Source organism: Ailuropoda melanoleuca, chromosome 8 (assembly GCF_002007445.2).
Source record: "Ailuropoda melanoleuca isolate Jingjing chromosome 8, ASM200744v2, whole genome shotgun sequence".
Taxonomy (NCBI): Eukaryota; Metazoa; Chordata; class Mammalia; order Carnivora; family Ursidae; genus Ailuropoda; species Ailuropoda melanoleuca.
In genome coordinates, this window is record NC_048225.1 from 115960751 (window position 1) to 115985395 (window position 24645).

Genomic DNA, 24645 nt, shown 5'->3' on the forward strand with positions numbered 1-24645 from the left:
GATCCTGGGGAAGTAGGTTGGGATCACATTTGCAAGTCTTCAGTCTCCTCTTAAGGTGTTTGGACTTTATTCCTTAGGCATTTGGGAGCCAGTTGTAATTTTTCATCAGGTAAGTGAGCTGATCAGATTTGATTATTTTTAAGGAAAAGAAGGCTGAAGGATGGAAAGACTATCAGAAGACGAACCAGTGTCAGGCTGTTGCCATAAAGCAAGGGGAAAACCTGAACTAAAGTGTGGGGTGGGGATTGATGGAAAAGAAGAACCAGGTTGGAGGGGTAGTTTTAAGGTATTGATTGATTTGATTTGGAACTAACATGGTTCGGAGAGGTCGGGGGAGAGGGGACTTGTGACGACTGCGAGGTTTTTACAGCTTGGGAGATTCAGAAATGGTGACAGCTTTGACAAAATTGAAACTATAAAAGGTGGAACATGTTTGGGAGACGAAGGCTTATTTTATTTTATTTTATCTTGTTTTATAAATCAGTATAGTTAACATACAGTATCATATTTGCTTCAGATGTACAATATAGTGATTCAACACGTCTGTACGTCACCCAGTGCTCATCACAAGTGCATTCTTTAATCCCCATCTCCTATTTCACCTTCCTTCCCTTGAGAGATGAAGACTTTTATAAGAGGAAGTTGTAATCAGAAATGAGAATGACTGTAAAGAGCAGGTTAAAAACGGCAAGTGTGGGGCGCCTGGGTGGCTCAGTCGTTAAGCGTCTACCTTCGGCTCAGGTCATGATCCCAGTGTTCTGGGATCGAGCCCCGCATCGGGCTCTCTGCTCAGCGGGAAGTCTGCTTCTCCTTCTCCCACTCCCCCTGCTTGTGTTCCCTCTCTCACTGTGTCTCTCTCTGTCAAATAAATAAAATGTTAAAAAAAACAACCTCCCCCCCCGCCCCCAGCAAGTGTAGGGTGAGGCATTCGGTTAGTGCTGGAGACCTGACCACAGAGGAGCAGGCTGCCGGAATTGTAGCAGTGAGTATGGAGGCCCCTTGTTGCAGACACTCATTAGTCCTGTATGTCTCTGTAGGGCCCTAAAACAATTTACCTAGCTGTTTACCTAGTCAGGGAAGATGCATAATGTATTTTAGAGTTTTTCACGTAATTAAATTTAAGTGTTTCTAGGTTTAAAGAATTAATTATCAGTTATTTGGAGACAATTCTATAATCCAGAACCTGTAAATCCCACTCCTGGACCAAATAAATGGAAGGCCCATACCAGCTGCGCACCAACACATGAGAAGGGGCACATTGATGGATTCCGTGATGTTGACCCTGAGCTGTTTTTAAGAAGATTAAATTGTGTTTAGGACAACCTGTTTAAGAAAGCAGCAACAATTTATATTTTGTATAAGAAATTTATATTTTAAATTGTAATTTATATTTTGTATATTTGCTCATACAAAAACTGAAATTTAAGCCCTCAGGAACAGTTCTTTCTTACCCCATTCAGAACACATACCAATCTAGAGTGGTGTATTTTCCTGACATGTTGAATAATCAAGATTTTAGTAATGCAGAGCCGTTATTTTTTCCCCTTATTTTTCCTAAGTTGTGGTTATTCCTTTTGCTCTTTTCTTGAAAAGTTGACTAAATCCAGTCAAACTTCTTGGAATTTAAGTGTCTATTTCCTTAAAGGTGGGACTGAGGCAAATATGATGCATATGATGCCTTTTAAATCTGATGAAAGAGACTGTATTAGCTGCTTTTAGGAAAGCATGACTGTATGTTACGCAGACTCTTGAATGACAGACTTGCACGGTTTTCATTTATTTGAAATTGCCAATGTATCACATTCACCTTTGGTTATAATGAAGCTGCAATAATAATTTTGTAGTAAGGGAAAATGTTAGCTAGTTTCTGTTAGAAAGTAATTTTCTTAGTGATTGCTGGACAACACATTTCAGTGAAAAATCCCTAGGGGAAAAAGTTACTGAGGGAGAAAGGTATATATTATATATATATATTTTTTTTTCCCCGCCTGATTTTTGTGATAATGAGCACTTGAAATATCAAACATAGAGGTAAATTAGGGGGCTTTGTTTCTCATACATTTCTCATTAATATCCATCACATAATTCCTTCATAGCTGGGTATTTAGTGGTGGGAATACTTTTGTGAAATACCTGACTTCTTTGGTACATTAGTAACTTAGACCTAGACTCTGCACTGCTGTATTCTGTTAAAACTGTAGGTTCTGTAGGGTTCAGAGACCTATTGAATTCCTGCTCCCGAAGAAGGAAACCTAGGAATGGAGGAACTCTGCACACAGCTCCCTAGGTGGTCTCCGGGCAGTTTTCAGGATTTAGTTTTTAACTGGTGTTGGGGAAATGGAAGGCGGGCAAGGCGGGTAGAGAAAGATACTGTCCTTAAATTGCCCCTGCATTGCACGGCAACAGTGTTTTACTCTCACATAAAAAGCAGCTCTGGCTGGAATGTGTGGAATTCTAACTTTGTAAATAATTCAGCTTAATGTTTGTTTACTGAAAATGCCTAAATAGATTAGAGTTTAGACAAAAGAGAGACTCTAAAGTTTGAAATGAGAATGAGCATGATTGTACACATTGCTGTTGATGGGAACAGCTTAAAGCCCGTTTCTCAACTCCTTTTAAAATAGGCTGTTTAGCTTTAATGTCGCATGGCTTCAGATTTGGACAGCGGTTGTAATCAAAGTGAACTTATGTTTGGCACTGTGGTACATGCATCATTTTGACAAGGGGGAAATACGGGTAGGAGGGAAGCGTAAGAACTAATTACGGAGCTTCTGTAGAAATCTTCAGTTACTGTTAAAATAAAAGTTACTAATGGTGCCATATATCTCTGGCCCTATTTAAAGAAATGTTCTATTTGAAGTTGCTGAAGTGGATGTGTGTATAGGATTTTCATTGGTGAGGTTGAGCCTTTTTTTTTTTTTTGATTGTCCTGAGCAAAGTGAGTCATGGCACATGCTTACACTTAGATGGTACATTTTTAAAAATCGAAAGAACATTTTATTGTTTCTTGCTGAAAATCATAAATATGAGTTGGTTGGTGTTTTTGTTTGAGTTGTAGGCAGATGAGAATGTTGATGGAGGGTGTATGAAATATTACACAATAGCAAAGGCCACAGACTCTGGAACCAGACTGCCTGGGTTGAAAGCGCTTGGTCTGTCATTTACTGCATGTGGGTTACTTACCCACACCATGCCTCAAGTTTCTTTTGTGTTTAAGCTCATCATTCTAGTAGCAATAACCACCTCATAGAGGTAACTGTAAGAGTCAAGGGAGTTAGTATAAGTAAAGTACTTGGCACAGTGCTATATAAATGTTTGCAGTTATTTTTATTTTGTGTTTCTTATATTTAGTTCTTATTTTTCCTAACAGATAGTAGTCAAAGATGAATCTAAAGTTGGAAACCAATTGGAAAAGAACTCCTTAGTATTTATGAATTATTGGATAATCCAAAAATATCCAATAATTTAATAAAAATTACCTTTAGATTTGGAAAATTCTCATTTTAGGTGCATCTAGTCTAGTGATGCAAATTGTTGCACAATAAAACTAGATTTTGAGGGCCTAGAAGTTTGTCCACCTTCTGTTCCCCATTTTAAGCTATGCTTAAGCTAACTCTGTTAACTTACAAGATTTTACTTACCAAGGAAAGTTTGGTTTCTAAGTGGTTGCTTTCATACTACAATATTTGAATGTTCTTATCTTTGTGACTAGTGTGCAGAAACATCATTAGACGATTACAGATGATTACTAGGTGGGGATTCTGTGCATATACGTGATGACTCAGGGCATTAGTAAGTAGGAATGGTGGTAGAGGGACTGGGAGGGAGCTTGCTAGTGTTTGCTTTGTGCCAGGTACGGTACTTTGAGAGGTGTTTTTATTTAGTTGCCATTTTAAGAAGTACTAGAATTCTCATTTTACAGGTGAGAAACCCCAAATCAGAAATATTAGGTGACTTGCCCCAAGTTACATTGATAGTAATGGGTGGAATCTGGATTAAAACCCAGTCCACATTGCTCCAAAATCATTATGAGCCATTTGTGCCTGCTACTAAAAAGATCTGAGGTCCTTCGTTAGAAGCAGAACTGAAAACTGGGTTTCCATTCTCTCAGTCAGATGAGCTAGAAGAGGTGGGTCTGGCTAATGAGCCACAGTGTCCCCCTCCGAGGCTTGAAGGAGAATGATAAGAGAGATGGCTTTCAGTGAGTTTTCCCGGGTCTCACACCCCCTTCGTTGGAGGTGTAGCAGCCCATGGAGACCGATAGATTTTAAAATCTCATTTGTCAAAACTGTTAAGGAAGGTAAAATATTACCATAGTAAAACATTTCAGAATCATGAAACAAACTCATTAAACTCATTTAAGGAATTCTTTGTAAGTTCACTGTTAGAATTGACTTTCTATTCTTTTATCAAGGGCTTAATTAAAATTTATTGGCTATCAAATGCATCCTGTATTTAATCATTGCTTGCCTAATAGAAATTTTAGAATCCTTGTTTTTTTCCCCCACTTACTTGATAGAAATCTTCAAACAGGAAGGAAGTATGAAAGACCAGTGTTTCTATCACCTAGATTCTAAAATGTTGACACTTACCCGTGTGTTTTATAGAGCTGTCTGCCTATCTTCATCTCCATGTAGTTCTTGTTCATTTGGGGGTGATTGTTTGAAGGTGCTAATACCCATACCGTCCCGGAAATTCTTTTTTTAAAACAGTTTTATTGAGATAAAATTCACATACCATACCATTCAGAAGGTTCATTTATAACGAAACCAGTTGTCTTGAAGAATGAGTCCAGTTCTGAATCTGATTGTTCATCATGTCTTTCAACTTCCTCCTCTGTGCCCTTTTCTGTAAGCGGAAAGTTAGGACTAAAGGTTAAGATTTAGGTTAAACTGTTTTTGGCATAAACTGTTTCATAGGTGTGATACTTAGATGCTGTGTACTTCAAGTGCTGTCACATCAGGAGACACATTATCAGAATGTCCCATATTAGTGATGGGGGTTTTTCATTTGGATAAAGTGGTAATAAATGTTTCCTTATTAAAGGTGCATTCCCCCCTCTACAGTTAGAAAGTAATTTCTGGGATGAATACTTTGAAAGGAGCAAATATACTTTTCCCCATCTATCTTTTGACTTTTAGCATCAATTGATGATCTTTGCCTAAAACAGTTAAATGTTATTGGAATTTACAGAATGGTGATTTTCTCATGTTTTGTATTTATTTTTCTAGGGTTAAATTTAAGTTCCAAAAGTTTGGGGTTAATGTACCTTTCCTTTTAATAACCATTTTCCAGAGTAAGGAGTTGGCTTAGCGGTCATCGCCAGTGCTGGCAAGTGAACCTTTCCCCCTCACTGCCACCTTTTTGTCTTTGTCTTTGTTTAATATTGTGGACATAGGAATGTCTGGTTGTTCAATATTTTAGAATCATTATGGTTTTTTTTTTTTTTTTTTTTGATGCTTAAATTCGCAAATGTGATGACAGGAACCAAAGCAAACTAGCTTCTTGTGCCCTTTTGACATGACCTCATTTTTCTTGGAGTACTTGCTTCCTGAGACACAAGCTCTCAGACTGAACCTTGTACTTTCTGTGGCCCAGACCTGGATTTACCCATTTTTCCAGGGAGCTCTAGTGAGGACAATCCATTTATTTTTAAATCTTTTGTTGATTTTCGTGGGTAGATTGATAATATGCATATTTTTACTAGATACAACAGTTTTGTTTATATAACATTTCATAGTTTCACAGAGAACTTTTATGTATATTTTCTCACGTAAGCTTTTTAACAAATTTATGATATTAAAACGTGTCTATTTTCTAGACGAATTCACAGCTCTACTAGTTCGTTTATGAGTCTGAATTCTCATCTGTGTACTAGATAATGAGGTTGATAAAAGAACAACGATATGCTTTAGGAGTCTTAACTGGCAGAGTGTATTCTCAATGTTTCAAGCTCTCAACCGTGTCTAAAAATATATAGAGCACTTGTATCAAAAGGCTCCTTGAAGTGTTACATTTGTCTTTTAGGCAGTTTAGTCAACTTCAACTTATTAACAATTCTTAAGAGATTATAAACAATGAGGAACATCTGGGTTGCTTGAATGTTTCCTCAAATTTAACTGTGAATTTAGATGTATGGATAGCAAGTTAGAATGGAAGCTGCCAGGTAGAACCACGTTGAACAAAGGCATAAAGAAGTATTGAGTACATGGTAAAATCCAGGGCAGCATTGAAATTAAAAAAATAGTGCAGCAGATGAAAAAAAAAACATCAAAGAAGCATATTTTTTAGGAGTATTAGGCCTGGATTCTTGGAAAGCGACACCGAATTAGGTTTTCTTAGCCAATTCTCTACATTTAACATGTGCTTGGACTATAACTAAAGGTGACATAATTTCAGCATCTTGATCTTTTTTCCTTGGATAGCCTACTAAATGCTTTTCTAGGTTGTTTGGATCTTGTAAGTTACCCATTTAAGTTTGTAAACTGTACAAGAGTCTGGAAACTATACAATAGTTAAACAAAAACAAAGCCCAAATGGCCTTGTTTCCTGGAATACTGTCCTAGTAAAATGGTTACAACAAACTAAGACAAGTGTGTGAAGAAATGAAGAAAGCACAAATTGATCAAGACAATTAGAAATTGCTTATTAAGAATTCTTTGAAAATCAGAGAAAAGTTGAATTTGTACTGATATGGGATCTTCCATATAACTTTGAATATGTATGTTCTTCATTAGAACTCTTGTACATTCCAGATTGAAAATTTCAGTGCTTTCTGATTAAATTTTCGGTCCTTGGGATGCCTGGGTGGCTCAGTCGGTGAAGCGTCTGCCTTTGACTCAGGTCATGATCCCAGGGTCCTGGAATCAAGGCCACATCAGGCTCCCAGCTCAGCGGGGAGTCTGCTTCTCCCTCTCCCTCTGCCCTTCCACCCTCTGTTCCTGCTCTCTCTCTCTTCCTGTCTCTCAAATGAATAAATAAAATCTTTAAAAAACCCAAACTTACAGAGTTACAGAAAGGTGGTAATAAGCTTCTACTCCCTCCACCCCCCATGTGTTCTCTCTCTCTGCTTTGTCTTTCAAACAAACAAATAAATAAATTTCAATCCTTTATCGTTAGCGGGATGCTTTAATGTCTGGCATGATGAGAAAATCATAGATGTTCTTACTCAAATTCTAAAAATACGGACCTGTATTTCATTTCTCTTGATTTCTACCAGAATAAATCTTTTTATAAAGGGATTTCCCATATATCCATCTTTTCTCCAGTAGAACTTTCAGATAGGCTTTAATCATTTGGAGGGCAGATTACTAACTACAACTATAAATAGCTTTACAAAAAATTTGCAACAATAAAGGTATTAAGATGAATTTAGCCACTGTGTTAAGAATCTTTTTTAATTTAGGTGAAACTAAATTAAAATGAAAACTGAACGTTCATTCTTAGGGAAAGCAATGAAATCACGACTATTGCTGATTGCTAAATATAGATGTGATTATACTGTTTATTGTTTTAGGATTTGACTTTAATTTTCCCCTTCAGAACTGAAACGAGGTTAAACTCTTAATTATTTGGTATTAGACTAATGAATAATTCCAAACCTCTGTTTTCAGTTTTCTTTTCAATAGCTGCCAGTATATGTTTGAACCTTGAAATGGAAGCTGATTAACATTTTTAAGGGTTGTCTTCATTTTCAAAATTGACACAGACTGCTTCTGTATGATCTTGATTAAATATTTGTATAAAACCAGGCCAGTGAGGGTAGGGACTGTTTTGTTTCCTTGCCTCATGTGGTTTTCATTAAGTGTGTGCATTTAATCAGTTTTACTTTTCAGTTGATGTAGGCCCAGAGAGTTATCTTGCAGGTCATTGAATTTGTACAACTTTGCAGCAACATTGACAGGCTTCACAAGCTGCTCAATTTTGATGATTCCAGTCTATACTTAATGTTAATACAACTTCCATCCGATGATAGTAAATATCTGTGCCTAACATGTATTATATGGTTACCTGTATCTTGAAATAGATTTATACCAAGGTTAAGGGAAGTATCTTTAATTTCTTTCAAGTCTGGGACCTCTAAATTTTCTGATTTTCAGTGTTGTAATCAATAGTTAACTGTGATTCAGATCCAGAACTCTATTGATTTTCATTCCTAGTATAAAAGTAATGTATCAGATTACCACTACCTCTGTTTTACAAGCGAAACAAAAAACCCTAATTCTCTTGATGTCTTAACATGTAATGAAATCTATTTAGGAATCGCCCAAGGCAAGTGTTTCCGGTGAATGACACATTTGGAATTTCCCTGGACCTCCTCCTTTTCTTGTATTAATCTCTGATCCACCTTTTCTTTGTGGTTGGTCCAAGTATTCAGAAAATTTGTATACTTAATGATAAATCATCTTCATGGGAAAGATACAGTAAATTGATATTATGTAAATCTGTGGTATAATGTAATTTTTCCAAGTTCTGACTTTTATTTGTTTGTTTATTTTTAAAGGTTTTATTTATTTATTAGAGAGAACGCACGAGCAGAGGGAGAGGGTGAAGCAACTCCCTGCTGGAGCAGGGAGCCCGATAAGGGGTTCTATCCCGGAACCCTAGAATCATGACCTGAGCCAAAGGCAAACGCTTAACCGACTGAGGCACCTAGGCGCCCCCCGCAACCAAGTTCTGACTTTAATAGAAATTATCTTAAACACATTCAGTCATTTTCAGTGTATTTTAGTACACATTCTACTGTGTAATTCATAGGTTATAACAAGTGACATAGTAACATAGAGTGTTCTTATGAAGTTTTAGAGCAGTATAGTATTACGGAAAGAACTTAGGCTTTGGAATCATGGATTTGGGTTTGAGTATTGACTCAGCCATTTATTAATTGAACTTGAATAAGTTGTTTTACTTCTCTGAGCCTCAGTTTCTTTATGTAACATGAGAAAGACAATTGTTTTCTGGCTAGGAATCTTAAGAGAATTAGAAATAAGCAGTATTATGTAAACTCTGGCACATAATAGCTTCATAGTGTAATTCATGTATTTAACATTTTTTCATTTGAATAAGTTGGAAAGGGAAACAGAATAATGGTTAATAAAATGGGAAGGGTATCTTGGGGGAGACGTTTTGGGAAGATCTTAGAGGAGGCTTGCAAAACTTAGAATTTGTGGAAATGATCAAGGAAGAGTTTGTTTTCTCCTTACTTGCTGTCCTGTTTTCTCCGATTTAAATTAATGTTTACTTATCCATGTGGTTTAAAAGGCCACAATTTGCCCAAAGGATTACTATAAATAGTTTTCTGCCCTATTCTGCCTTGTCTCCATGGCTCCTACCCCAGGATAACCACTTTTTCTCCTTTAGCTAGTTATATTGGCATTTATGCATTTCTTTTGTTTCCTTTGTTTGTTTTTCCTTAAGTTAATAATTGCCTTGATTTTCATATGTAACTTCCTTAGTTTATTTAGTTTTTCAAAATCAAATTACCTCAGGTAACATATTTTCTTTGAGATACTCTCTCCTAGACTCCCCCATTCTCCTTTTTCTGGGGCTGATTGCTCTCTTGGGCTGCTTCACAGTTGTCATCCTGGGACATACATTTTTTGTGATCCTTGGAATTTCTCCTGGATTGGATTTCATATTTACTGGATCTCATTTCTTCTTTCTTGGTTTACTCCCACTGATTTGGTAAAGCATATCTTCTAATGTTTCTATCAGGTTAAAATGATGGTGCCATGTTCTAGATGGTCTCAATGCCTGATGCTCAGTTACCATTCTGGAGTCTCCATTTACTCCATCCTGGAAATTCCCTTCTCTTTCCTGTGTTGCATTGCCTACTTTTTCTATCCTTTTCTTTCTTTTCTTGGTTTACTCTCCGTTTTTGTGGAGGACATTCTCAGTAGTTTTCTGATATAGGCTTAATAAGAAGTAAACTTTTGGGTACCTCATATGTCTGAAAGTACCTCTGTGCTGTCCTCAGACTTGAATAACGGTGTATCTGAGTATTGAATTTTAAATTGGAAATTATTTTTCTTCAGCATTTTGAAAGAATGTGTCTTCTGCTTTCTTGCTTCTAGGGTTGCTGATGGGAAAGTCTGTATCTGTTTTGATTGCTGATCATCTCTAAGTATGTGACTTGTTTGTTCTCTTTCTGAAAGCTTATAGGGTATTCTTTTGGTACCTATTATACTGAAATTTTACACGATGTCCTTGATGTAGGTTGGTTTTTCTTTTGTGTTTTGTACATTCAGGAGGGTTCTTTTCATTCTGGAAGTGTGTGTGTCCTTTACTTTTGGGGGAAATTTTCTTGAAGTATTTCACTGATTTTCGTCCCCTCCATATTTGCATTCTTTCTGTATAATTGTTATTTGTATGTTGAACCTCCTGGACTGGTCCTCCAGTTATCTTCTATTTTCCATCACTTTTTAATTTTTACTCTATTTTCTGGGTGATTTCCTCAGCTTTATCATCTCACCCTTGTATTGATATTTTATTTCTGCCATCATGTTTTTAATTTCAAGCTCCTTGTTATTCTCTTAATGTTTCTTTTTTTTTTTCAAAGATTTTATTTATTTATTCGAAAGAGACAGAGACAGCCAGCGAGAGAGGGAGCACAAGCAGGGGGAGTGGGAGAGGAAGAAGCAGGCTCACAGTGGAGGAGCCTGATGTGGGGCTTGATCCCAGATCGCCGGAACCACGCCCTGAGCCGAAGGCAGACGCCCAACCGCTGTGCCACCCAGGCGCCCCTTAATGTTTCTTTTTAAATAGCAACTGCTTTTGTTTTGTGGATGCACTATAATTTCCTAACTCTTTGAGGATATTAATGGTATTTTCCCCTAAATTTTCTTCTCTTTGAACAATTTTGTTTTCCTATAAGGTGCTTTCTAAATGTTTGTGTTTGTTATTCTCTCTTTTCTTTCTGATAGTCCTTAGTTGTCTGTTCATGATTTAGAACAAATAATCCCAAGGAGGCAATGAAGTTGTGAGCCATGTGGATGTTGTCATGCTTTAGTATAGCATGGAGCTTTAGTATAGCATTCTCTTCATGGGTTATTTATTAGTGATGGGCCGGATTTTCTCTAGAGTATACCTGATCTCCTGACTGAAGGAAAAGGTCTGCCTCCCAGCATTTTTGGGAGCCCAAAGTGAGAAGAGGGTTGGGACTTATTATCAGGGGGTAGGGGAGATATAACTTAATCCTCTGTTTCTGGTACTATCCTGTGTCTTCATCGGTGCTTAGCCCTTTACCTCTCTAGAGGTTAAACCTTCAGTCTTCCACCCAGCTAGTGTGGAATGGGGAAGGGGATCCCGAGATCTGATTGTTTCTCAATATAAGGTACACCCAATTCTCTTTATTTTGATCCTTCCATTCCTACCCTCACTTCCGAAAGTACCCAGTAAATGGTAGCTCCTGGGGGTTTGGTTGGTTGGTTGGTTGGTTTTTTGAAGATTCTGCCGTGTGAACTGGATTGGTCACATTTTGACAGTTGCAGTCTAAGCAGTCAGCTTTCTTGGGTTTGCCAAGACAGTTTCTTCTAGTCCATCTTGCTTCCACACTGTTGCTCTTGTCTCTTTGGATCTTTTCCTTGTGGATTATATCTTTAAAATAAAAAGTTGCTTTTCTGTTGTTTTACAGTTGAGCAACACTAGTTGTTTATGTTCATACTTGCCACCTTACATGGACCCCCTCCCCCCGCCTTTTTTCTTGTCTGTGTATTTCTTTAGCAAGTGTAGGCAGAGAAAGTAAAGGTCATCTTGTTGCCTTTAAAACAGTTTTTCTTGAGCTGTCATTAGGACAACTATTATTTAAAAATACCTGTTTTTAAAATATATTAACCCATACTTGTTTGTACTAAGTTTTCTATTGTTTGTTTTTTTTAATCTGCATATTGTTGCTTCACAGTGTAAAAATACCACTGTAATGTGAGAGCCTCGATGATGGCAATTTATAAAACATCCAGTGAGCTGTCTTAACATTGGATTTCCAAAATCTAAAATCTTTTCTCTCAGCCATAACGTGTACTTGGTCTTGTATCAGTGAATCAAAGTCACTAAGAAATATTTGTTCTTTGTAGACTGGTGGTTCTCAGACTGTGGCCAGTATCAGAAGCACTGGGTGGCTTATTAAACGAGATTGCCGGGCTCTTGCCCCCAGTGTTTCTGATTCGGGAGGTCTGGAAGGGGGCCTGAGATTGTCACTCTCTAACAAGTAGTACTGCTGCGAACGCTGCCGGCCTGGGGACCACGCTTGGAAAATTACTGATAGAAACAATCGATTGCTGAAAAAACAAAAACAGTACCTCCAGAATCCCCCAACAAAGCCTTACTTCACTGTTAGTCTTCAAATCAGACTGTTGAGAGATGCTTGAGTTTATTGTTATTGTTCTCTTTGCCTGAAATACCTGGTTACATAATTGTCTTTCAAGACAAGCATGCTGGACAGTTGGTTTCAACATTTTAATTAATGAGTCCTTTCCTTTGGTCCACTCTGGTTCTTTTTTTTCTTTCTGAGCTACCTGTTTAAGGCTTTGTCCCTGTTCTGCCCTTCTTCCCTCCCTCCTTTCTTTGGGAGCCAACAGCTTTTATGCGGCTGCCGAGTAGAGGGTAGCCCACAGTCCCGCAGAAGTGGGCTGTCAGGATGACCTCTCATGTAGAAGCAGTCTGCATTGAGCTCCGTCCTGTGGGACCTGCCTTCTCATGGTTGGTGGCTGGTTGATAGTGTGTTGGGTGCAGCTGTCTGAACATGGAAGCTTCCCACTGAGATCGTGCATATTCATATTAACTGCAAACATTAATGTCAGGGTTCAGTCTTTACTAGTCCTTAACTTGCATGTGGCTACACCAGAGAGCATACACTTTTTAGAATTTATTGAAAACTTTGAGTGATTAATTTGGCAGGAGAGATGTTTTGACTGTTGCATCTAAGTGGATCTCTTCAAGGGAACAGCTCTTTCTCTTATTTAAGGTGAGGAGAATGGCAAAGAAAACTGGAGTTGAATCAAAGAAAATAGCCGTTATCCAGTTAGGTAGCTTAATCTAACAGAAGCAAGAATAGTTTTAGGAAGGTGGGCTTGATAGTATGGGGATGAGGGATGGGAAGGTGTTAATGTACTCCATGAGGAAAATTATAAATTCCCTTCTTACTTGCTCACTCCCCTATCAGTGTGGCATGGGAAGCTTTGCAGTTGTTTTACTGTTGGTTTTTAACTAACACGGATATTTTTTTCTTTCTTCATTTTGGCTAAATTTATAGTAGAAAGTGTGCTGTTTGACTTAAGTCAATTCTCAAATCTTTGCTCACATTTATATACTCACCAGTGTTTATATTTAGGTACAGGAAGCTCCAGGAAGACAGGGACTTTGTTTTGTTCATGAATGTATTTCCAACACTAAAAACAGTACTTGATACACAGTTCTCATATTTGTGGAATAAAGGAAAAAAGTCCCAGAGTATAGAGTTCTGCGTATATTGTATTACTTAATTAATACCACAAGGTGGTGCTATTGCACCATGTAATGAAAAGCTGTAATTCTTAGGCTTGTCCTATATAGTTTTATGTAAATCCTATAAATAAGCAAAATGAATTGACTACCTATTATGTTTATTGCCTGCTTCAGCTATTTATCATTTATTATTTATCATTTTAGTATGTGATTAGTCTTTTGATTACATGATCAGGTCAGGCAGTACCAATTAGCACAGTATCAATTTAGTCTCCCTTTCTCTCTTTTATTTTGTGTTAAAAGCCTTGTTAAATTTCTATTTGTTTTAAAATAATTTGCCAGAATTTTTCTAATAAATTATCACTAAACATTAAATAATATATAAGTCTGTTTTGATTGCCAGATTTTAAAAATTGTTAAAAACCTAGATTTTGCTATATTCCCTTCCCCTGCCAAAAAAAATTTTTTTTTGCTTCCGTGATTCTTTTATGGGGTTAAAGTAGTTTAACATATAGCTCTATTACATATTTGTTCCTATATCATAGTGTATAAATTAAACTATAATTTGTCTTTTTCATTCCTGTTGTGAAACTAAGTGTCGATAAGTTCGTTTTGTAGCTTGGACTTTTTTATTTTCTTATGATTAAATTGTCTTTTGGTATTTTGTTTCTGTAATTGTCCTTAGACTGAAGTGAAATCAGAAGAGGGCCCTGGGTGGACAATCTTACGTGATGATTTCATGATGGGAGCGTCCATGAAAGACTGGGACAAAGAAAGTGATGGCGCGGATAACAGTGAGCCAGGGTCTGGGAGCGACTCGGATGCATAAGACTAGAGGAAACAGCGTACAATCATTGTATTTTTCCTAGGAAAATACTCCGTGCTCTATAAGTTCTGTGGTTATGAAGCTCTCATTTGTAAGAAAGCCAAAAGACTTACTATTGCCAACTTTGGTGTTTTCTCTTTTCATGAAAACTTTGTTAAATTAGGTTTTTCAAACCTTGTATAATTTTAAGCATTGTTTTTCAAACATTTGTAAAAAGAAGTATTTCTGTATGCTTGACCAGCGAGATGCCCATTTTGCTGGGATCATTATAAGTTTATGTATTGGTCGTGGGATATTGGTGTTTTGTTTCAGTATCACCAGTCCCTCTAGACATGCAGGGCTTTTCATAATTAAAGTGAACTCCTTAATGTTAATATTTTTCAGCTTTCCAACGTATTGGTCCTGTGTGTTTGTGCTTTTATGAGGGGAATTTTTGGTGTTTGTTTTGGTGAGCTATTGATAGTATTTCTGATTCAGGGTGATGATTTCAGTTTTAGAACTTTTGGTAAATAAGATTTAAGAAATGCACCAAATCTCCACTTTTCTGTTGTGTCTCCTTTATATGCTAAAACATATATGATGATTTAGATTTATCTTACGTGTTAGATTATTTTTTAAATGAGAGATTTACTGAGGTGGAAATTCTCATGTTTAACTTATGCAGTGAGGCATAATTTCTTAGAAAGCATATTTGACATGTTTTCGGCTCCCCCCCAACTTTTCCCTAATATTTGAGTTAGCTTAAATTCTCTTTTATGGCTTGACTGACCAGTGAAAAGGTAAGAGTTAGGCTCCAGGTAGCCTGCATCAGAATACTCCATCTGTTTGGAGATCTGGTTCCTTATTGTTCCCTTAAAGATGATTAAATTGGGTGACTTAGTATCTAGATGTTAAACGAAAAGAAAGTAAGACTGTTGAATATAATTCCAAAACTTATTTGAGTTTAGGTCTAAGATCTAAAGTTTATAAAGGAATTGTTTAATAAATGTGATCTGTTCCTTTTAAAACAGGGATCTATTCCTTTTTCCATCATAAAAATAGTTCCTTTCTACTACTCATTTGCACATACTTGCATCCTCCCCTCAAACTTATGCTGGAGCGGAGATGTTTATATTTTCAAACACATTTGAGTGTTACAGGTATTACATATCCAAGGTTAAATTAATCCATGGCGTGGTATTTGTTATCATAAAGGAAGGTGTACCCTTAAGATACCAAGTGATTAAACCAGCAAAGCTCAAAATGCATCTTTGTATTTATCCCAACTTTTGAACTTCAGTATTTTATTAAATTATAGAACTACCATTTTTCAGGGTAATATAAATGTGAACAAATACTCCTCCAAATAATAAGAGTGCTAAATATAATGATATAACTTATCACAGGTGAATATTTCATTTTAACTTAATACATACATAATTTTGAAAAAGAAAATTCTTTGCAGCAGCTAAAAACTTTTTTCTCCCCAGAATTAAAGATTATACTTCTTTTTTGCTCTTAATCTTATCTAGATCATATTAAAGCATTGCAAAAATTTTTCTGAATAGTACACTTAGTTGATAGAAATGGGCAAATAACTCTTTATTTACTAAAACGTTTTTGAAACATACCCTTACATAGTTTTTGGTGTAATTTAGAGTAGTTGGGCAAGATTTTTTAACTGAAAATAAGGAAAAGAATATACGCAGATTTTCTTCTTTCAGAAATTATTTTATTCCAAAATAAAGAAGAGTTGCCAATATAAGAAAAAAATTTTGTTACTTATGTTAGAAGGCTAGAAAGCATATTCAAAGTACATGAAATAATTTCTATCATAAAAACGAGATGTTTTATATGTATTAGTATTGCTGCATCTTGGCTATACAATATGTAAGCAAAATACCATCATGTATTAATATAAATCCAAGGATGAGCCTATTATTTTAGAAACTAAGTATGTATCTTGAGATGAATGTTTTAAATATTCTGGCTCTGTCACCTCTACCCTAACTTAAGTATTTTACCTACAGCATTTAAATAATTCTTACATCAGTCAGATGGATCTGCATCTATTCCATCTTCCTACATTTTCTTTGAGTTAAGGAGGGAAAAGAAAAAAGAACCGGATTTCTAGATTTCCCCTGCTTTATCTCAATATAATAATAATTGGATTTTATTTCTGTTAACTAGTTAGAGTAATATAATAATAAAAAAGGTTATTTTTATTTGTTTAGAAAGACTATGGAAAATAGTAACCAGGTAACTAGTAACTAGGTATTATCCTGTCCCCTTATCTGGATATTTAGATATCTGTGGTAAGTGTTCTCCGTATTTAGCGTAGTTTAGTATTGGTTATTAATTGTTTTTAGGCATTGAACTCTCAGTCAAAATTAATACCTGATTTAGGCTGAAAACACTTAGAATCATCTTAGTAGTGTAGCACGTTAGCCTGGAGTCAGAGTACTGAATTTATTTTCAAGTTACATAGAATTCTACGTAGATCAAATATTATTCTACTCATTGAAGAGCGTACCGTGGAAGCCCTTTAGATGGAATGATCCGAAGGCTCACCTTCAGTACTCAGAGCTGAAAATGACTCGGGAGCAGGTTCCAGAAGGTGTATTTGAGGGTAAGTCCCAAGTTCTTTAAAATATTTTGTGTGTTTTACAAGGGAGTGAAAAGAATGTTCATATTCGGGGAAACCTCTTTTGATCACTGTGTTTTGCATATATGAATATAGTTAATATTTTTGGCCACCAACTCTTCCTGCCCCCTGTGCTGGTCTTCAGGCAGTGGGAGTCTAGTACTTCATTACAAAGCCATGTGATTACGGTTCATGGATGCCTGAAGATGTCCTGGTTAAACATACAATAGCAGAGACTTTCCAAGGTTGAACTGTGAACAGAAATATAGACAGACTGAAGATATAAATTGTGTTGCTAAGAAGTTAAAGAAATTATAAGGCCTAAGAAAATGCCTGCAAAGGAATCTCCAAAGAGCTAAGTATTTCTATAGAAGAGAAAGGACGAGGTCAAGTAAACAAGGCAATACGTTTGCAAACTTTGGATAACTTTTTTTGGTCCCTATTTATCTTCACTTGGTTTTTGTTACTTTTATCATAGATTTTTTATAAATACATGTGCTGAAAAGAGTCGTAAGTGAAATGGGATGGAGGTTTTATTTCTTCAGGCTTTTTAATGACTTTAGAGTACCATTATTGTGTTTTGTATGTTGATAATTTTGTGCAACATAAATTGCACTTTTAAAATAAACATTTTAAAAGGGGTGCCTGTGTGGTGTAGTTGGTTGAGTGTCTGACTCTTGGTTTCGGCTCAGGTCTTGATCTTAGTGTTGTGAGATGGAGCCCCGCGTAGGGCTCCAGGCTCAGTGCAGGGCCTGCTTGGGAGACTCTCTCTTCCTCTCCCTCTCAAATAAATAAGTCTTTAAAAAAAAATAATAACAAACATTTGAAAAATTAGTAGATATATTTTTGGACCTTTGTAATTTCTTCTTAAGAAAAGCACGTGTGTGTCCGTGTCTATCTGTATGCCGTAGCCTAGGTTGCTGTACCAGAATATCGTAGACCGAGTGGCTGAAACAGCGAACTTTCCTCATAGTTCTATAGCATGGGAAGTCCCACAATTGAGGTGCCAGCAGATTTGATGTCTGGTGAGAGCCCTCTTTCTGGTTTGCAGACAGCTGACTTCTTGCTGTGTCTTCGCATGGGCAGGAGAGAGATCATCTTTTCTCAGTCTCTTTTAGAAGGGCACTGATCCCGTTCATGAGGGCTCCACCTTGCCTAATTACCTTCCAAAGGGCTGCACTTGCAAATACCATTACATTGGGAACTAGGGCTTTAGTATATGAATTTGGGAAGACACATTTTCAGTCTACAGCAGTGTGTAAAGTAGCAGGTTGTACATTTTCAACTTAGATGTGGAATAACTCCCATTTTTTTCTTGACTTTAATTAAAGTTAGAAAGTTAAGTGAAGGAAGCACAATTCACTCTGCTCTTCCCTTAAATTCATCTGTTAGGATTAATGTGACGTGTGTCTACCTTTGGTATGTTAGTGATAGAGACTGTCAAGCCCTGCAGATATTTGCAGGAACAAGGAAATAGGAGTCTGAATTTCGGCCAGCTGGATAGATAAGTCTTAGCGACTATTGCCCCAAAGGTAGGCCTGGCGAACTTTTTCACTGGGTGAACTTTTCTGAAACTTGACTTAATGTATTCATCAAGAGGACCTGTGAACAAATAGGGAAATAGGATGGTCTTTGAAGTCCATGATAAGACATTTAAACCCGAGGTTGATGTTTAACAAAATACTAAATTGTAATGAATTTAATCCGAATTTTATAGATGGAAGGTATCTTCTAATGCTTCTTAAATAATTTTAGATTTTTCTAGCTTAGAAGACCACATTAATATTTTTCATCCAGGCTACTAAGCATAATTTCAGGGAGTTACAGTTTCGGGCTTTTTTTCTAGATGTGTGATGAACCTTTTGTGCTCAGAAGAGGTATCCTCAGAGACAGTTACAGAACATGTTTTACTTTGTCAAGAATAACTAGTCCGGCGCTGCTCACCTCTTCCCTCTTTTTTGCCCCTCCCTCCAATTGCAGGGCTACGTATTGAGCTTTCTGTTAAGTGCTCTTTGTAAGCAGCCTTTACAACCAAGGATGCGAGCAAGGATGTATGTTAAAGAGTGAGCATAATTCCTTATAATTTCAGTGTCTGAGTCAGTCCTCTCCAGTAGGACTGTCTGTGTTGCTGGATGCGGTCTATCTCCACTGTCCAATATGGTAGCACAAGTGGCTACCAAATATTTCAAATGTGGCTAGTGATAAAAAGGAACAGAGTTTTAAATTTTACTTAATTTTAATTACTTTAAATTTTAAAAGCTACACATGACTCATGATGGTCTTATCTATGAAGAGAATAATGTTAGCATGTATTTAGTCTGAAAATAGTAAACTTTGAAATCATGTGTATGAGTTCTTCTGATGAACTTTTATGGATACAATTTAAGTATATACAAATATTGGTGTGATTTTATTGAGTAAATCATTGTCGATTTCTTTTTTCACTATTTGTATTTTGAAGAAGATAAATTTAAGTTGCTTTATAATTGCATTATTTCCTCAGGTAACTCTTGTCCTTAAATGTGAGGCCCCTGTTAATAACAAAGAGCATTTCATTTTGTTAGTGTAATTATCTGCAGCTTTCAGAATGAATACATCCAACTTTAAATCTTATTCTCTCAAAGAATAGATTTATGGTATGTGACGAAGGACATGTGGAGAACTGCCAGACCCGCAGACAGTAGACACCATGTGCGCTAGAAGGTTCCCTGAAGAAGTGCCTTTGGTCGCAGGCCTCTAGAGTTGTCCAGCATTTCCAGTCTATTCCAACACACATTCGACATCCTGCCAGAGCAAATGTAGATTGCAGATTTGGGCAAAAAACCCCAGAAAACAAAGAGCGCAATGAGCATTATTAGTACAGCCAGTTTAAAATGATGAGGTGTTAACCACATTTGTATAAATAACAGTTTCTCTAACCCCTGAATCATTATCCTGCATTTGAAATGCAATCGGTTCATAAACATCAAAGCAAGAACACCAAATTTGTATGGGGTCAGGACCAACTGGGGCTCTGAATGGAGAGACAGCTGAGAGCTGTGTCCTTAACGCGTGGGTGGCCTTGCAGCTGTTGATTCACCCTCAGGCTACTAGACAGTTGCCTTTTTGCGCTTGCAGAACCAGACTTCAATCTGAGGTAAAAATGTATCCCCTCCCATGGAATGGACATAAACAATAGATTGACATCAGCTCTCAAAACATCAGCAGGGCAGCCAGACACAGCAGTCACCCTGAAATACTGCGTATTACCAATCATAACATCAGGGGTATTTCTACATAATATTTGTCTTTGTACAATAACACTGGGCTCTCTTAAATGTATTATAAATATGAAAGCTCATAGTTGAAAAGATTCAAGGTGATATTTTCCTTCTCTGCAAGCACTAGGAATAGCTAGATTGTGTGACCCACAACCGCCATATTTTGGTTCTTCCCCGGACTCCCAAATACTCCTGATGATAGCTGAAGTTATGTATCACTCGCATACAAATGAGGCATAGGCATACACTTATTCATATGGTAAGAATTGGAATAGTGTACCCGCAATGTCTGTCTAGCCCAGTGCCTGCCGTGTGGTGGTGGGGTCTCGGGAAAGGTACTCCGTTACGCGTTTGGAGGGTCAGGTGCTGTGCGTGTAGCTTGTCATTCATTTCTGATCTATGTAATTATAAATGTTTCTCCCCACAATAGTTTACCGTCTGCAGATGGTAGATACATATTGAGACCCAGTAACCCTACTTCTAGAAACCCTTCTCAGGAAAAGACCCTGATTACAAAAATGCTGTGTGAACAGTGTTATATTATAGCATTGTTCTTAATGGCAAGAAAATTTGGACAACCTACAGCTTCACTGATAAGAGATCATTTACATAAACTTTGGTACTTCTCCTTTTCTGTTGCCATTTAGAATGATGGCTGTGAAGACCAATGAAAACACATCAATAATATAATATGTTAACTGAAAAGGTAAAATTAAAAAAATGGATAGGATAAGTAAGTTTTTTAAATGCCAAAAATTCATCAGACGAGTATAAGAATACATTCTTCATTAAAGAAGATAATTTTGACAGTTTGCAAGACAAGTCTCACACTGAGTAAAAAGATCCTGACATTTACTGAGATATTAAAACATTTCTTGAGGGGCGCCTGGGTGGGGCAGTCGTTAGGCGTCTGCCTTTGGCTCAGGGCGTGATCCCGGAGTTCCGGGATCGAGTCCCACATCGGGCTCCTCTGCTGGGAGCCTGCTTCTTCCTCTCCCACTCCCCTGTTGTGTTCCCTCTCTCGCTGGCTGTCTCTGTCACATAAATAAATAAAGTCTTAAAAAAAAGAAAAAAAATCTACATTTAAAACATTTCTTGCCTACTTAGACTGTTCCAGAACTCAGACTCTAAATACTATCTTACCTAGGACACTCTAAGGGGTTGATAGGGAGAAGTGCAGAGGTAACTATATCAAGAGTCCTGTTTGCTAGAATCCTACTTTTTATTTTATTATTTTTTTAAAAGATTTTATTTATTTATTTAAGAGAGAGAGAGAGCATAAGTAGAGCAGTAGGCAGAGGGAAAGGGAGAAGCAGGCTCCGCACTGAGCAGAGAACCCAATGTGGGGCTCGAGGCCAGGACCCTGGGATCATGACCTGACCCGAGGGCAGATGCTTCACCGACTGAGCCACCCAGGTGTGCCCTACTTTTAAAAATTTTAATAGTTAACCTTGTTTTGAACATTGAACATGAAAAATTTGACTCTTTCTCCCTTGTGTCACTTTGTGTCTCTTGATTAATAGAAATTTATTTTGAAATGAGAATATTTCCTTGATTTATTTTTAAAATGTTGCCTTTTCATGCTCAATCATTTTATTTTGATAGTTCAATCCATCATTAAAGTTTAGGTTGAAACAGAACAAGTAATAATAACAATAAACATTTATACAGTAATTATTATGTGCCAGATACTATTTAAGTGTTTTATAATGCCCTTAGCTCACAGAGTCTTCCTGTAACCCCATGAAGTAGGTGCTGTTATTGTCCCCAATAAACAGTTGAGGGAACAGGCAGTAGATTCAATAACTTGCCAAGGTCACACGGTTAATACAGTCAAGTCCAAGCTTGAATCAACAGAGCTGCTATACACAACAATAATTCCCTACATTTTAGATGATATTAATGTCTTACAGAAAGTGAGATTCTAAAAAAAAAAAAAGATTCTAGAAATTGAACTTTGCTCTGAAAAAATAAATGGACATGTTCTATTTTTTGAGTCTCATTTACTTAGGACATAAACCTAGAGCCTGGGGAAGGTGGAGGGGACAACATGTATCAAAAGGTGACAATCTTCCTGGCGGTGGCAAGTTAAGAGTTTCAAGTAGCCTGTCTTCTCGTGCTTCGTTTTGGTTGCTGCTGTCTGTTCGTTACACCATGTACCATTGGATTAAAATGTTTTAATTACCTGGTTTCTGCTGAAATGGATCTGCGTTACTACTGGAGTGGGATCCTATAGTTTTGTCTCTTAGAACACAACTCTTGCTCCTTTCATTACCAAAATACAATATATTGCCTGTATGCTTCTGTTTATTATTTAATGACATTTCTATGGTTGATAAAAATATAAGTGCTGACATTTTTGCTATTAAGAATTTAGATATTTAAATTATGCTTTATACATGAAGACTAGATTTTAGCTTAGGATGTTATTGGCTAGGAGATAACTAGAATTATGGAAGTTCCATTGTTACTGACCTAAGATCTTTCCTGAGAATGCGTATTTTCAATAGTCAAATTGTAGCTTTCATTTTACGCAGTAGTTTTTGTTATATAGTGCTCTTCCTCTGGAAATGAAACAACAAATCAGTGGGAAATATTCTTGAGGTGACACTGTTGATTAGTTTTTTTAAAAGATTTTACAGCAAAATGATAATCGTATGATTGTTTAATAAGCTGTGATGAGAATCCTCAGAAAATTGAGCACCTTCGTTTTCTCCAAATAGGAAGTTGTGAGAAATACCACTGTCCTCCTCTAGGTGGCATGATTTAGGCTATCATTGAATTAACTGATTGATACAATTTTTTTTTCCCCTTCAACCAGATGAGTGCCTAGTCTCTGAACAACCAATACAACTGTGGCATTGATTAGATTTAATTTTTACAACTCTTCAAATAAGTAGGTTGACCTTGTCATTGTTTAATAACCTTAATAACGTTAAAAGACAAAGATCTCTGAAAGAAGCAAAATCCAAAATCTTATCTGTACTGACCAGGCAACCAAAATCCTGTTTGTGTATTGCTGAAGTCTTTCTTGGGTCATAGCACACACCCATTTTAATTAATTAATTAATTAATTGGTTGGTTGGTTGGTTTAGGGTAAATAGCTGCCATTGATAGAAACTGTAAAAATAACTGCCTTTGTAAAGGGGCAGTAGGTATAACTGAAAAAACCTAAGGAGAAAGCAGAAATTGTAGGAATTTTGATCACAACAGTGTTCAAGTTAACAGGAAAACAACCCTTTCAGTTGAGGGAAGTTCTGGTTTTGTGAAGGCATTAGTAATTAAACAGGGAGGATCAACACGTAAAAAAGTCAGCATTAGGTGACCCATAAGCACGGGATGACATTCTTTTTTCTGTACACCAAAATGAGAAGAAGACAGGATTCATTCTTAGTTTTCAAATTCTTTTATCCATTGTTCATTTTCGAAAATTTAAAAACAAATTTATGCACAGAATACATGAAATGCTTGTTAATCCCTATTATTAATATCTTTTATCTTCTTCCTTTCCATGTGAGAGACTGGCTTTCATGGAGCTCAAAAGAATCTTGACCAAGTACCTCTTAAAGCCTTCAGTTTTGGGGTGATGCATGTTTATAACACTGCTAGAGCTGTACAAGGAAGCATTTTCAAATTTTAGCTCTGATAATTAGAATGAAGCACAAAGGGAAAAAAAAGCTTGGAAATATGCAAAATATATCACTATGGTAACCTAGAACAGGTGAATGTCTGGCATTACCCATTCAGATTTTAAAGTGGCTTCCATTTCAAAACAGGGTGACTATCTGGGACAGTCCCGGTTTCCCCCTTATGTCTTATAATGTATTTATGACTACCATCCTCTTCAGTCTTGAAAGTGCTCAGGTTTGTGTAATAAATTATATGGTCATCCTAGTTGTAAGAGCTTACTTTTCTAAGACTTAAACATCAGGAAAAGTTTGTAGCCATGAGTCTCCACTTTTATACTTTGCTTTTTAAAATATTAAGTATACTTTGCTTTTTAAAATATGTATTTACTAGTTTTTCCTTCTAACATAAAAAGCTACATCCAGCTTTTCTTTTAATGTGCAATTACTATCTTCTGTTTTGTTTTCATTTTTTAATTGCAGGGTAATTGAGGCAACAGAAAGGCAAGGTTGTTTGAAATATAGGTTGGTAACTTTGCTAATGAAAATGTACACATTTGGAATTTCACACAGTGACACACTCTGAGATGGTGACAAATTCATTCAAAGAATACGTATCTTAAAAAATGAAAATTTCACTACATTGTGATAGTCATTTTTTAAAATTATCAGCATATAATCATCTCTTTATCATTTGCCTTCTCTTTTTCCCTACTCATCTTTTATTTGTATTTTTGCTTTGTTGAAATACTTCTCTCTCTGCCTTTCTCCCCAGCAACCTAATTTTGGCTTCTTGCTTTGTGTAGTGTGTCTGGAGTGCTGGGGTGCTGGAGTAAGGGAAGTGGTAGAGACTGTGTCAGAGCCAGGAGC

At 36.7% G+C, this 24645-nt stretch overlaps 1 protein-coding gene across 2 annotated transcripts in view; it reads left to right on the forward strand.

Annotated features, from left to right (window-relative positions):
* Positions 1 to 24645, forward strand: part of RRP15 (ribosomal RNA processing 15 homolog) — a 53908-nt gene that overhangs the window by 24020 nt on the left and 5243 nt on the right. The window contains exon 5 of one of the 2 annotated variants that reach the window (XM_034667198.1): positions 14126 to 17530. The exons of the other annotated variant lie outside the window; for it this stretch is intronic. Within the exon in view, the coding sequence (XP_034523089.1) occupies positions 14126 to 14269 (144 nt within the window). The 3' untranslated portion in view covers positions 14270 to 17530. Of the gene's footprint in view, positions 1 to 14125; positions 17531 to 24645 lie in introns of those variants that run through there. 2 annotated transcript variants of the gene reach the window in all.